General features: G+C 38.9%; 1 protein-coding gene across 2 annotated transcripts in view; it reads left to right on the forward strand.

Moving 5' to 3' along the window:
• The window catches only part of pcdh7b (protocadherin 7b), a 391,309-nt gene that overhangs the window by 170,914 nt on the left and 204,788 nt on the right, over positions 1-15,607 (forward strand). Inside the window, exon 2 of one of the 2 annotated variants that reach the window (XM_059989008.1) lies at positions 9,515-9,731. The exons of the other annotated variant lie outside the window; for it this stretch is intronic. Within the exon in view, the coding sequence (XP_059844991.1) occupies positions 9,515-9,731 (217 nt within the window). The remainder of the gene's footprint in view (positions 1-9,514; positions 9,732-15,607) is intronic. 2 annotated transcript variants of the gene reach the window in all.

The raw sequence follows: 15,607 nt of genomic DNA on the forward strand, positions 1-15,607 counted from the left end.
ACAGTTGACATTTCGGGCTTCGTCGCTTTGGCAGGATTGGAGAAAAAAAAGATGAGGAGTAGTTTTAAGAAGTGGGGGGAGGAGAGAAAGAAACACAAGGTGATAGGCAAAACCAGAAGGGGGAGGGATAAACTAAGGAGCTGGGAAGTTGATTGGTGAAAGAGATACAAGACTACAGAAGGGGGAGGCTGCTATGAGAAGACAGAAGGCCGTGGAAGAAAGAAAAGGGGCAGGGTACTAGAGGGAGGCAATAGGTAGGCAAAGAGATAAGGTGAGAGAGGGAAAAGGGGGATGGAGAAGAGTGAATGGGAGGTGGGGAAGCATTACTGGACGATCAAGAAATCAATGTTCATGCATCAGGTTGGAGGCTACCCAGACAGACCATAAGGTGTTGTTCCTCCAACAGTAGAGGAGGCCATGGAATGACAAATTGGGATGTGAAAGGGAAGTTAATTCCACTTCATGTGGAGATCCTGCTTCATGTGGCAGACAGAGCGTAGATGTTCGGCAAAGTGGTCTCCCAATCAACATCGAGTCTCTCCAATATACAGGAGGACACACTGGACACAGTGATATAGTGACAAGCAGACTCACAGGTGAAGTGTCTCCTCACCTGGAAGGACTGTTTGGGGCCATGAATGATGGTAAGGGAGGAGGTGTAGGGGCAGGTGAAGCACTTGTTCTGCTTGCAAGCATAAGTGCCAGGAGGGAGATCAGTGGGGAGGGACGAATAGACAGGGGAGTTTTGTAGGTATCCAGCACCAGAGAGTTCCAAGCTAAAACATTGTGCCAATAAAGACTGAAGAATTGACAGGAATATTACCAATGTGTGTGAAAACCTTGACTGTTGCTCTGCACGTTTCTGTGAATGACTTTAGTCATGGAGGTTGTGCTGTAAACAAACTTTGCTAACTTTTGATGAGAAGTTCTAAGCTTATACCTTAGCACAGATGAGGACCAACATGAACAAAGAAGGATCACCTTTCACAGAAATGGTAATAGTTCCTCAAACTTGGATTGAGATTGCTGCCAAATGGTTAATGGTCACAAATTGCTGATGTCAGATTGCTGTTCCAAAGCACTAGTCCTGCAACAAAAATTGCAAACACTAAAACATAATGCATGACAACCACATCAACATTGATAATAATGAAACAATAAACTGCTGCTGTAGTTTGCAATTTTGGCTTCTTTCATGTGCAGCATGCCACTGACTGTACAAAATTTATGGCAGTCAAAGGTCTATCCAGGTCACATACCTCTGATTTTGAATGTAGGGTCTATAGTCCAACAGTGCAACTTGTGTCCAGCCAAGGGGTACTCTATCTACATTTATGTGCATGATACCCAGACATTTGAATCATATTTTCAACTTGTGGCAGATTTGTATTGATCTTTTCATATTTCAAAGCAAACTTATTAGCAGCTTACTTGGAAAAAGGGGAGTGATAAATATTCATAACTTTTAAACAATCTCTTTGGCACAGAAAATGAACCTTTGCAAGTGTGAATAATTTACTTCAGTTTTTTTTTAAAGTTTACTACAGTTATTTTATTAATACAAAGTAAGATTTGATCAGCCTGTTCTATTTATCATTCTCTCTCTTTTTCCCAACTTTGCTTTCCCTTATAATTTACAATTCTGTCCATAATTTGACATTGAGCCAATTGTGCTAACTGGTTTAAAAACTGTCAGTAGGACATGGCTGACCGATTTCCTCCTGATTCTCTGATGTTCTTAGTGAAGTTGTTAGTGCACCGAGAACATCAGTGAATTAATGCAGAGTATGCAGTTCACCATGTTAAATCTGATCTCTTGTCAGTGTTGCCATTTCGGCATTCAGTGGTCCAACTAATCTCCTCTCTTATCCCTGCCAGACTGGAAACCTGTTCAGTAGAAGGAAAGGGTACCTACCATTGAAATGCTAGTCATTTATAATGTAGCTGTTAATGTTTTCTATGTATGAAGTTTCTTCTGTAACTGTTACTAGGAGCAAAAGCTGGGCTGGTGGATAAGTAGCAATTGCATTTAAGACTTCTGTGTATATCAGTGGGTACAAGCAGGGTTATTTTCCATTGCAGTAGAACATGGCAAGCTGAATGAGCTTGGGACATTAAAAGCAGGGCAAGTTGTTAGAAGCAAAATAAGAGAAGGAAGAGAAAGCCTATCAGTGAGAAAGCTGAGCAGCCTACAGCTTTCAGGTAGCAATTCTCTGACATGGACATCAGTGAGCAGCAGCATGTGAAATGTCTTCACTCATAATGACATGCTGTTAAAATCTGCTGCAGTCTCAACTGCAGCTTCAAGTAGGATAATAACCTTGTTGCCTGTGGTTGTCAAGGTGACTGTCTATTATGCATTTAGTTCATTCTTGGCTAGAGCTGGAGATAATTGCAACATCCCACAGTTTACCTTGTGAAGGAGGTCACTGATGCTCTGGTCTCAAAGAGAGCTGACTGCATCTCATGCTCTCTTACTAGAGACCAGAGAGAGAAAGAAAGAAAGAGAGAGAGAGAGAATGTAGTGTCACTTGGATTTCAAATTTCACTTGGATCATTGATTGCACTGATGTTGCTTGGCAGTGTAACATGTTAGCTCTGCCACAATTGATTTTGCTTTCTCAACATGTAGTTGGCTTGTGACCATGGGCTGTGAATTATAAGCAACACAAACTAAACTCAGCAGGTCAGGCAGCATCAGTGGAAACAAATAAACAGCTGATCTTCCATGCTGAGACCTTTCTTCAGGATGCTTCTATAGATGTTGCCTGACCTGCTGAGTTCCTCCAGCATTTTGCATGCCTTGCTTTGGATTTTCAGCATCTGCAGACTTTCTCATGTTTATGATTGGCTGTGAATTTTGTTGGTGAATTCCCTGCCTATAACTACGCAGATGTAAAGGTGCATTCATTCTCCATTGATTCAATTTTTACAGCTGTATTTAAGTTTCTTCAGCAGACAGAAGTCTAGTTACTTAGTGACAGCTATGATTTGGCTGATAATGCCTCTGTGCAGCCATGCTTACAGAGAAAGTTATACTCTAACACAAAATGCAATAGAACCAAGCATTTGCATATTATATTGTTGCTTCTTCCCTCTGGATCAGCCTAGAAGAGGATTATGGTGTTCAGTAGAGATGGTGTGAAAGACAACTTCATGCTACACAATCTCACCATGACGGGTGATCCCTGCATGCCAGTAGTTTAACAATAGGTATTTAGGAACAGAATCAATAAAACTGAGGTTAATGTTGATAGGTTTAATTTGTTTCCAGGTATAATTGTTATTTCTCAATGTGGATTGGCCAATAAAGATGTTTATTTTATAAACACAAGAGCTTCTGCAGATGCTTGAAATCCAGAATGCTGAAGGAACTTGAGCCTCCACGGCACCCTGAGAGTGGCAGTAGGGGAGGCCATGGTCTGACATATCAGGATGCAAATGGGAAATTAAATTAAAATGGGTGGTCACCAAGAAAGTCTGCCTTTTGTGATGCTCAAAGAAGCAGTCCCTCACTCAATATTGGCTCTCACTGACGTAGAGGAGACCACACTAGGAACACATTAGGTGACCCCAAAAGACTTACGAATGAAATGTTGGCTCACCTGGAAGAATTTATTGGGAATGCAAATGGTGATGAGAGAAGAGGTGTAGGGACAAGTGTAGTGCTAGTCCCACTTGCAGTGGTAAGTGCCAGGAGGGAGATCAATTATTTTGTTCATTTCAGTGCTTAGAAACAATTTTAAACAAGACATCTCATTATAATTCTATTAACACCAGGTTGCAGTATGTTTCAGTTTCAAATTTGCTGAAGAAACCTGAAATATTAAAATCTTTAAAAATCAGTCAGAAAAATGGAAGTAACTGAAAGAAAATATTTGGATAATATTATGAAGTCTTTCAAGACCCAGCTTTGAATACAAATCCTATCTACATCTTCTTTAGCCTCATTTTTTGGTTCTTATCACATTAATTTCTAATATTGCCTTGGTTTTGTCACTTCGTCTCTCCACCTTTCCATCTTATAACCTTATTACAGGTTTTCTATTTTGTTATTTTCTTCCATGCTTAAAATCTATGCCATTGAACTTTTATGTTATTAAAGAATATTGTTGATCTGAAAAATTAACTGTGCATAAACTGAAGTATTTTTTGCATATCTGGGTGGATGCTCCATTATGACGTATTCTTAGCCTCTGCTCTAACCCCTGTACAATGATGACTGCATGGCATATTCTGCTCTCACTCCGTCTACAACTTCGCAGATGATATCACCTTAGTGGACTGTACCTCAAATTATGATAACAAATTTTCTCTCAGTATCAGCAAAACAAAAGAGTTGGTCATTGACTTCAGGAAGAGGGAGTCCATATGCTTCTGTTGACATCAAAGGTATTGAAGTTGAGAGCTTCAAGTTCCTAGGAGTGAAATTCACCAATAGCATGTCCTTGCCTAACCACCATGTCCTAGGAAGCTCACTAATATCTCTACTTCCTCAGGAAGCTAAAGAAATGCGACATGTCCTCATTGACCCTTACTATTTTTTATCAATCCACCATAGAGAACATCCTATACAATGCAAAACAGCTTGCTATGGCATCTGCTCTGCACGTGATGGCAAGCAACTGCACAGAATGATGGACACACCTCAGTGCATCATGGACAAACAGCCTCTCCTCCATGGGCTTTGTCTATACTTCTTGCAGGCTCCATAAAGCAGCCAGCATAATCAAAGATCCCACCCCTCCCAAACATGCTCCCTTCTCCCCTCTTCCTTTGGGCAGAAGATAGAAAAGCTGAAAGCACATTTCACCATGCTTCAGGACAAATTGTACCTTTCTACCCCATTGTTATAAGACTACTGAGTGTTTCCCTTGTACGATCAAAAGGACTCTTGTATTGCAATCTATGTTGTTATGATCTTGCACCTTATTATTTAGCTGCAGTGCACTTTCTCTGTATCTGTTAAACATTATTCTGCTTTGTTATTGGTTTATGTTACTCTACTTCAATGCAATGCCGGCCGGTAGAGTAGAGGCATCTGCACTGGATTTCAAATCCAGGTTCTGGGTTCAAATCTGGCCAGCTCCTTGCATGCTTTCCATATGTGCTGAGTTGAGTGTCGAGCTAGCAATTCAATCTTGTAAAAAAAAACAGACAAAAAGCTAAAGAAATTGCAAAGTTAGCACCTAATACACCACAAGGCATAGAGAGAAACAACAATTTCAATCCAGAGCACAATGATTTGGTCTGTATGAGCGGTATTCAAGCAAATGTTTTCACTGTATCTCTATACATGTGACAATAATAACCCAATTCCAGTTCCATATAGCTGTTTGATTTGAATATAAAGTGATTGGGCATAAAATTCACATTTGGTTGTTTATCACTGGAACCAAAATTAAGAGGCAACTATTGCATTGTGCCTGGATTCTACACTATAAACTTATTTCTGCACCGGTTTCCAAAGCTTAACATTAAATGGTTTAGTCGATGAATTAGAAAATAAACATTTCTATAATTTTATGCTGCGTTACAATACAAAATTATTTTGCCCCCTTCATCTAGGTGGATTTTAAGTCCTTGCAACATCTGCTGTGATTTTTTTTCCAATTTGCCAAGATGATTCCTATTCATTTGCAATAATTTACTTGTCACCAATCTCTGAAGATGTTCATTTAAAGTATTTTATGAACATTCAGATCTTCAGGAATAGGCAAATTACAATTTTATGAGTTAGTCTCAGATGGGTCATTTATTAGTGTGAGACACATATTTGATTCAAATGACTGAGCATGAAAGAACTGACAGAAATAGAAGGCATTGTTCTCAGAGAGAAACCTTTTGTTCTTTTCAGATGTCTGATCGTTTGGATGGGAGAATAATACAAATCATTCTTCCTATTCTTTTACTTGTTTTTAATGTGTTTTACAAATTGGATGGTGCAGTGGGCAGGACTTATTTTGTTTGTAAGTCAGATAGATAGCAGTTTACATAGGTAGTGTTGTATTAAGCGCAGATATATAGCAAGCGTTTGCAATACAGGTGGCACTGTTGGTACAATTATAAAACAGGCATATGTGACTGTTGGCAAAGTTGGCATGAGTGGCACAAATGAGAACTTTGGAACAGATGGCAAATTTGGCAGGTTTGACAAAGTAGGCCTGGCTGGGAAGATTTTTACAGATGGTATAATTGGCATTGCAAGGATGAAATAGTACACATGACACATAGGCTCACAGAAGTATCAAACCTCCAAAACATAGTTGCAATAATTGCCATGTATTTTCATCTATTTTTATTTGGGGTGGTGCTATCGTTAGCTTCCCATTTTTTGCATTCTACTTATATTTGCACAGGGAGGTGAATTTACACAGGGATCTTTGCATTCTTCACCATAAACCTCAAGGATAAATCATTACTTATGTATATTTTATGGTATTTACTGAGGCTTCAGTGCATTTCTGTTTTTATTACAATGGCTAGATTAGATCAAGGGTCCCCAAACTGGGGTCCATAGACCCCTTGCTTAATGTTATTGATCCATTACATAAAAAAGGTCAAGAACCCCTGGATTAGACCATAAGATATACTAGGAGTAGGATTAGGACATTCAACCCGTCAAATCTGCCTCACATTCCTTTCTACCCCATCGTACTGCCTTCTTCTCATAACATTTGATACCCTTACTAATCAAGAACCTATCAACCTCTCTTTTAAGTATACCCAATGACATTGCCTCCAGTTGTCTGTGGTAATGAATTCCAGATTCGTAAAGAAATCCCTCCTCATATCTATTCTAAAGGGATGTCCTTCCATTCCAAGGTTGTGCCCTCTGGTCCTAGACTGTTCCACTATTGAAAACATCTTCTCCAAGTCTACTCTATCCAGGCCTTTCAATATCCTGTAGGCTTCAATGAGACGGGGCATGCAATAGGATTTCACCCCATTAATAGACTTTAAGACCATTCCAGTCTAAAACCTGCTCAAAAAGATCTCTGTTACAAATTCCAATAGATCTGTTGAATCAAGTATGGGCTAAAGGCACCACCAAGTTTGAGTACAGGTGATGAGATGTAAAATACAGTTTAGTATTTTAAAGGCTTTACAATGTCAAGGGAAGGGGAAAAAGTAGGTGGAGATAAAGAATTGTATAGCCAGGACTACAATAGACAATAAATAATAGGTGCAGGAGTAGGCCATTTGGCCCTTCTAGCCAGCACCACCATTCACTGTGATCATGGCTGATCATACACAGTCAGTACTCCATTCCTGCCCTCTCCCCATATCCCTTGACCGCACTATCTATAAGAGCTCTATCTAACTCTCCCTTGAATGCATCCAGAGACTTGGCCTCCACTGCCTTCTGGGGCAGAGCATTGCACATATCCACCACTCTCTGGGTGAAAAAGTTTTTCTGCATCTCAGTTCTAAATGGCCTCCCCCTTATTCTTAAACTGTGGGCTCTAGATCTGGACTCACCCATCAGCGGGAACATGCTTCCTGCCTCCAGCGTGTCCAATCCCTTAATAATCTTATATGTCTCAATCAGATCCCCTCTCGTCCTTCTAAATTCCAGTGTATACAAGCCCAGTCGCTCCAATCTTTCAACATATGACAGTCCCGCCATTCTGGGAATTAACCTTGTGAACCTACGCTGCACACCCTCAATATCAAGAATGTCCTTCCTGAAATTTGGAGACCAAAACTGCACACAATACTCCAGGTGGGGTCTCACCAGGGCCCTGTACAGCTGCAGAAGGACCTCTTTACTCCTATACTCAATTCCTCTTGTTATAAAGGCCAGCATGCCATTAGCTTTCTTCACTGCCTGCTGTACCTGCATGCTTGCTTTCATTGACTGATGTACAGGAACACCTAGATCTCGTTGTACTTCCCCTTTTCCTAACGACTCGATTTAGATAGTAATCTGCCTTCCTGTTCTTGCCACCAAAGTGGATAACCTCACATTTATCCACATTAAACTGCATCTGCCATACATTTGCCCACTCACCCAACCTGTCCAAGTCACCTTGCATTCTCATAACATCCTCCTGACATTTCACACTGCCACCCAGCTTTGTGTCATCATCAAATTTGCTAATGTTACTTTTATTCCCTTCATCTAAATCATTAATGTATATTGTAAACAGCTGTGGTCCCAGCACCGAAACTTGTGATACACAGCCTGCCATTCCGAAAGGGACCCGTTAATCGCTACTCTTCGTTTCCTGTCAGCCAGCCAATTTTCAATCCATGTCAGTACTCTGCCCCCAATACCATGTGCCCTAATTTTGCCCACTAATCTCCTATGTGGGACTTTATCAAATGCTTTCTGGAAGTCCAGGTACACTACATCCACTGGCTCTCCCTTGTCCATTTTCATAGTTACATCCTCAAAAAACTCCAGAAAATTAGTCAATCATGATTTTCCCTTCATAAATCCTTGCTGACTCGGACTGATCTTTCTACTGCTATCCAAATGTGTCGTAATTTCATCTTTTATAATTGACTCCAGCATCTTTCCCACCACTGACGTCAGGCTAACCAGTCTATAATTCCCTGTTTTCTCTCTCCCTCCTTTCTTGAAAAGTGGGACAACATTAGCCACCCTCCAATCAGCAGGAACTGTTCCTGAATCTATAGAACATTGCAAAATGATTACTAATGCATCCACGATTTCTAGGGCCACCTCTTTAAGTACCCTGGGATGCAGACCATCAGGACCAGGGGACTTATCAGCCTTCAGACTCAACAGTCTATCCAACACCGTTTCTTGCCTAATATAAATTTCCTTCAGTTCATCCTTTACCCTAGTTCCTTTGACCACTGTTACATCTGACTACATTATTGAACAAATAACATCAGCAGATTTGACACATTGAAAGGGAATTGTGTATAAATTTTCCAACTTGTTTTGAAATAAGTTTTCTACTCAATTGATAAGGCAAGTTAAAATATTTGAGTTTCATCCTCAAAAAGAACCAATACATGTTACCAAAGTGTGATGATTTTAACCTCTGGCATTTACAAGGAAAATTGAGCATTGTAGATAGGGTGTGGCTGACCACCAAAGCTGCTCGTTGTCTGCCATTGTAGACATTTTGAAATCAGTCCGAATGGGTTATCTGAGAATTAAGTGAGTTCTACCTGGTTAGACTGGCAAATATTACATGAGATAAATTCTATAGCCACAAGATGTATTGTTGTGAGGATGTCTTCAAAGTAAATAATAATAAATGAGAGACTGGTAAAAATTAATGCAGTAACATGTAAACATGTTAGCAAAGTCTACGTGGCAAATTATGGCTAGCTACATTAGTAACGTCTGGCGTACCCAAGAATTTTTCACATTGACACAGTGACATTTGCTGCTGGACTATAAGCTGAAATGTTCATTCAGTATTACAACAAGTTTCCATTGTATTCTCTGTGCTTCATATAACACAATTGTTGCTTTGCGAATTTAATGATATAAATACAACTATGACACTTATAGTCATGTTTCTTCTAGCCCTTTCGTCGAGTGACTTTCTCTGTGGTGAGTCAACCTCAGGATCCACATCAAGGGTCCCTACAGAGCTGTTACGACAGCGGCTTAGAGGAATCGGAAACTCCTAGCAGCAAGAGTTCATCGGGACCAAGACTAGGTTCACTCCCACTTCCAGAAGACAACTATGAGAGGACCACACCTGATGGAAGCGTTGGTGAGGCAGAGCATATGGAAAATGGTAAGGTTGTAAAAACACTCCTGTTTTCTTCAAACCATTAATTATATTGATATTGATATTGGAATAAAGGATTTACAGAAGATAACTTTGCAATACCAAATTCAAAGCACAGAAAACATTATTCTGCTTTTTTTTTTAAATAGTCCTCAGCAAAGAAATATTATTCCATTCACATTAAGATTGTAAACCTTACTCAAATTTCCAGGAAACTACATTATGGTACTTGTTTATTTTAAGTGGACTTGATTAAAGGGCTTTTTATCATCTTCCCCTGAATCATCTACACATGCTTTTAATGGGACTGGAAACCATTTTATTTTAATTGTATTTGTCAAGCCATTGAACCTATTTTGTTTGCTCCCTTTAATTTCCTGTTTTAGAATGTTTCAATGGACACAGGTTGTCCTCTGCTACATTATTCACATAGTCTTTATTCATGTGTGCCTTTGGAAGGTTACAGGTTGCTATCTAATGGGCTAATGGGCTGCGCTGCTGGGTGCCTCAATACCTCACTCATGGCAATTGATGATTGCCCCATTGCAGATTATTTCTTCGAGACAAATAGAATACTGGGTACCTCTGAGGCTGATATGGTCATAGTGTTAAGGAGAGGTTATGAACAGTGAACAATGCAATGATGTTTTATTCATCGCTTTAATTTTAGTATGTCTTTAGAATTTTCCCTTTAACTTTTATTGTTCTTCAAATTGCAGTTTAGGTTGAATTATTAAATAAATATATGACATTCATTCATTATCAGATTAAAAATAATTTTTGCATTCACGATTGACCTATGTGCAAGAACTAGCTGCGAATACTACAGACAAAGTACCCGGGGATTCTGGAAGATGGATGACTCATGCTGCATTAACACTGGAAGGTCATTTATTTCACTTTCATGAAATAATCTTCCTGGTGAAATTAAGTTAAGGCACTGTTTAGCCAACAGGATATTTTTTGCTGTGTAAGAGAGCTGATCTAAGTAATCGTTCATGTCCTTGCTCAAAGATATATTGACTTGGAAGAAAGTTATATTGGCCAGTTATGTCAGGATACTAGCTTCGCTGTGAGACAAGCTGCATATGTCAGCAGTTATAGAACCTGTGTGGTTAGAACTTGCATTAAGGCAAGCATTAGGATTAATTACATGGAGGAAGAATAAATAATTTTGCTATTTTGCTGTCTTGCACTCAGATGTATTTTGATAACACTGGAGATTGAATTTTATTATGTATTTGCTACTTACTTTGAAGCAGGAAGATGCATTTTCTCTCAAAAGCAATTTTCCTCTTTTTGCAGCTCTGTTCTTAAACCTGTGCATTATTAGTTTGGGAAAAGAAAGTTATTTTCTAAACATAGAAAGCCAGCGTAGTTAAATCTATTTATGCTGTTCTTCTATTTATTTAAACCAGTAGCTTCTGCAGCAGAACAAAGCCTGGAACAAGCGCCACTTAACCCATTCATCTTCAGTTTTTTACATGCCTTTTTATACGGAGACAGTAACCAAATTCAGGGGAATCAGTGAATGAAATTGTTCAACATGTCTTCTGGTCAGAAGAATTCAATATGAAAGTATAAAGTACTGGCATACTAAAGTCACAGAGCATTATTTTCATATAAATTATTATTTACTCTGAAATAATGTTTTTTAAATTTTATAAAGATGTTTTTTTCAAATGGCTTGCATACTACTTTGTTATTAAATTCGTTTGAAATTAATGAATGGAATGCATTGGTACATCATTGGTAACCCAAGATAAAATATAAATATTTACTCTCAAAATTGAAATCTCAGCTCTATACAAAAAAAATGTATAGGTTCACTTATTGTGTTTAAATGACCTGCATAATTTAATTAATGTACTACTTAAGTGTGGGAATTAATCTCTTATTTTATTGTTAATCTTGCAGCCTGTATAAACCTTGAATATATTTGTTGCAAATGATACAAGGAAATGGGCACAGAAGTGGCAGATGGAATACAGTGCCAGGAAGTGTATGGTCTTTGGCAGAAATAAAAGTGTAGGCTATTTTCCAAATGGACAGAAAATTCAAATATCTGATATGCAAAGGGACTTGGGAGTCCTTTTGCTGGATTCTCTAAAGGTTAATTTTCAGTTTGAGTGGTTGGTGAGGCCTCACTTGTAGTATTGTCAACAGTTCTGGGCCCCTTATCTAACAAAGGATCTTCTGACATTGGAGAAGGTTAGAAGGAGGTTCACGAAAATGATTTTGGGATTGAAAGGCTTATCAAATGAGGAGCATTTAATGGCTCTGGGCTTGAAATCCCTGAAATTCAGATGAATATGGAGGGATCTCATCGAACATTGAAAGACCTCATCAGAGTCGATGTGGGGAGAATGTATCCTATGGTGGGAGAGTCTAAGATGAGAGGACATAGCCTCAGAATAGAAGGGCATCCTTTTAGAACAGAGATAAGGAGGAATTTCTTTATCCAGACAGTGGTGCATCTGTGGAGCTCGTTGCCACGGGTAGCTGTGGAGGTCATGTCATTGTATATGTAAGGCAGAGGTTAATAGATTCTTGATTGGTCAGGGATTGCAGGTAGAAGACAGGAGACTGGGGCTGAGAGGGGAAATAGTTTAGCTGTGATGAAATTACAGAGCATACTCGATTGGTCAATTGGCATAATTCTGCTCCTGTATCTTATGGTCTAATGAAAATGTATTGAATATGTGGTCTTATAACATTTCTCCTTGTCAGGGAGACTAAGAAAAGGTAATGCCTTAATTCCTTTAATACAAAATTTTATCTGTGCAAACACATCTGAAAAAAGATAACTTATCTTATCTTAACCTATCAGATAGGTTACCCTATAACCTATCACCTTGCATATGCAAGTAGAAACATTAGAAATAATGAAGAATGCTTTTAAAGCACATAATCTTGTAAATAGCTTTTACCATTTCCGCCAGATTCGTTATTTTGAAAACTAATTGACCTTCCCACTTCTCACCTAACAACCATTAACATTTCCTTTTAAGAGAGTTACACTGTGGAATCAGTTTCAACTGTGTATTATTTGACATTGCACAAACATAGAATATGGAATAAGTAGGTTGCAAGGATTGATTTAGTGGCAGTACTTTAAGAATCCCTTGAGGAGCATATCAATGACATTTCACCTACACAGCCAGTGCCAAATAAAACCTCACTTTTATATTTTTGCAGTCAGCAAAAGGGCTGACAAGACGGTCTGTTAAAATGCTCAACCAGCAGATTTTGGAAAGTAGGGGAATTATTACTAAACAGTATTCATTGTTATCAAAGCTTAACAATTTCAAGCTGATACCTGCAGCAAAACTGTTGCAACAATTAAAACCATGAAAAGGGTAAGATTATTTCTCCTTTTGCTCATGAATACTGACTGATTACACTGTAGAGCAGCCTTTCTCAACCTTTTTTGCCCTGAAGAAACCCTCAAAATAATTTTCAGGTCTCAGGAAACCCCTGCATAAAAATAATTATATCTACAGCTCACAGTCCGTTAGCATGGTCAGGAAGCTGTCGATATAATAATCCAAAAATAATTGCCAGTGCTCTTTTGAATAGAGAAAGAAATTTTAGCCAACCTTTCTTGAAACAAAAACAGATGGTTAAGCTTAGCTTAACTTTCTTGAAATTAATCTTTCTTTCCCTTTCATAAATTTTAAAAACTCATAAGGCAAACATAATAAATTTCTCAGCTCTGGATCAAACTTGAGATAAGCACACACAGAATTCACCTTCAACTGAAATGAGATGATTTCTATCCTTGCTCTTGATGCCTGTTAAACAAGAAAAAGCTTGCTCACCCATGTAAGAAGTTGAAAACTGTACATTGCTTTCCATTGAATGGCAGTATACGCCTCTTTCACAGAAATCCGGAACTTGCCCAGGGGCTGGTCAGTATATCTCTTCTTAAGTGCATGATCAGTGTGCAACTTACAAAGCTCTTCCTCTTTACTGAAAGTCAAGTTCTCAGGCTGAGCAGAAGATTCAGAGAAAGGGTCCCTCACCCAGTCATACACTTGTGTTGAAGGAGGAAAAGTACTGTTCAATTTTGTTCTGCAGTTCTTCCGGGTGGTTTTCAATAAGACTTGAGACTTTCTGATATCCTTCCTCACTCTCAAGCCCAAGCAGCAGTGGAAACATTTCAAGATTTCATTTTGCAACTTTATTTTTCCAAAGATTCAGTTTCTTTATAAATTCAAGAATCTTATCACTTGAAGACAAAACATTTTCTCCAGGACCTTGCAAAGACTTGCTCAACTGGTTCATGTGATGAAAAATGTGTGTTAAGTAGGCTAGTTTCTGCAACCATTCTTCATTTTCATAGCTCTCAGCAAAATCTGGCCAACTGTTTTCTTGAAAGTACTCCTGCAATTCAGTTTTCAGTTCAATCCTGAGAACCCATCCTCCACTAAGCCATTGGATTTCTGTATGTAGCAGGAGATTAGTGTGTTCTTTGTCCAGGATTTCACACAGCTTTTTAAACATTCGAGTGAACTTCTCTTAAAGCTACTCAATAACTTGCTTCCTGCTTTTTTTTCACTGACTGTGACTTTATTATCACAAGATTGAATATGTTTGTTTTGAGATTCCAATAGTTACTAATAATAATCGGCACTTTTATCTGCCATATGGCTGTGATTTGTAGTTAAGTGTCTTTTCAATTTTGCTGGAGCCAATGCTACATGCGTAAGTTGTTTGCCATAGACTAGGCACAATGGAATAGAAGAACTTGGATCACCAGTCCATTAAAACCCATTGATTAGCAACTTTCATTGTAAAGATGGACTTTTTTGTGTCTGTTGTTGCACTAGTGCAGTGAAATAACTCAGAAGATTGTAATTCTTCATCATTAACTTTATCAGAATTGTCCATAGGCTTAAGCCTAGACTCCTCTTCCATCTCACACCTTCTCTTCAAAAATCGGCACACTGGACCATCTTTAGAATGAAAATTTCCCTCCCGTTTTCTACTACACTGGTAGGTTATTTGCTCCCATAAGTCAATGAACAGTGTGTAAGCAGAAGTTCAGGGAGGGGGGAAAGAGGCTGACATTACAGCCGAAGTTCACAGCTCGGAAAGTGCACTTCATGCTTCTCAACAGCCTACCGACCTACCCTCCGTGCAATACAGCGCTGAACAATTATCAATGGCCTCCCATATTTTGCATCAAAAACTGAGAATGGACTCAGCCAAATAAATGTGGTCCAACTGCGCACTACCACACTGGGCTGAGATTGCTAATGGGGTTGCTAGGTCACTACATGCACTAGCAATGCGCATTGTGCACAGTTCAAAAAGCGATGTTTTCTTTTAATCACAATCTCTCACGGAACCCCTAGTGACTTCTCGCAGAACCACTGATGAGGAGCCTTGCTATAAAGGATAATAGAATGATTTGTTCACCTCTACCAATAAGCAAGTCAGTTACTGTCACAGAATGTGTTTTTTTTTGTGAGTTTGACAGCCCCAAATAGGCAACAGTCAAATTTTAACTTCTAAAGTCAGTACAATACTGTAAGTCTGCAAGCATGCGGATGCAAGTCATCTGACCCACCGGTTCTTATTAATTTCTGAAAAGTAATCCCTTACATCTCATTCAACAACTATGCAGCTTATTGCCCCTTACACTTTTGCATCAACCTGCCTTAGATTCTTTTTCCATTGAGAGATAACTTAGAGCAACTCATGTACCAACTCATGTTTGAAATGTGGCTTATGCTTAAGGATAGAACATATAAGATCTGCACGGACAGCACCTGAGTTTAGAAATGAACACAGGTCCCTGAGGCTGTGAAACAGCACGACTAACTGTTTTGTTGTTTTACATCCTATTTAAATGTGGTTGAATGCTTAGTGTCAAA

Source organism: Hypanus sabinus, chromosome 14 (assembly GCF_030144855.1).
Source record: "Hypanus sabinus isolate sHypSab1 chromosome 14, sHypSab1.hap1, whole genome shotgun sequence".
Lineage (NCBI taxonomy): Eukaryota > Metazoa > Chordata > Chondrichthyes > Myliobatiformes > Dasyatidae > Hypanus > Hypanus sabinus.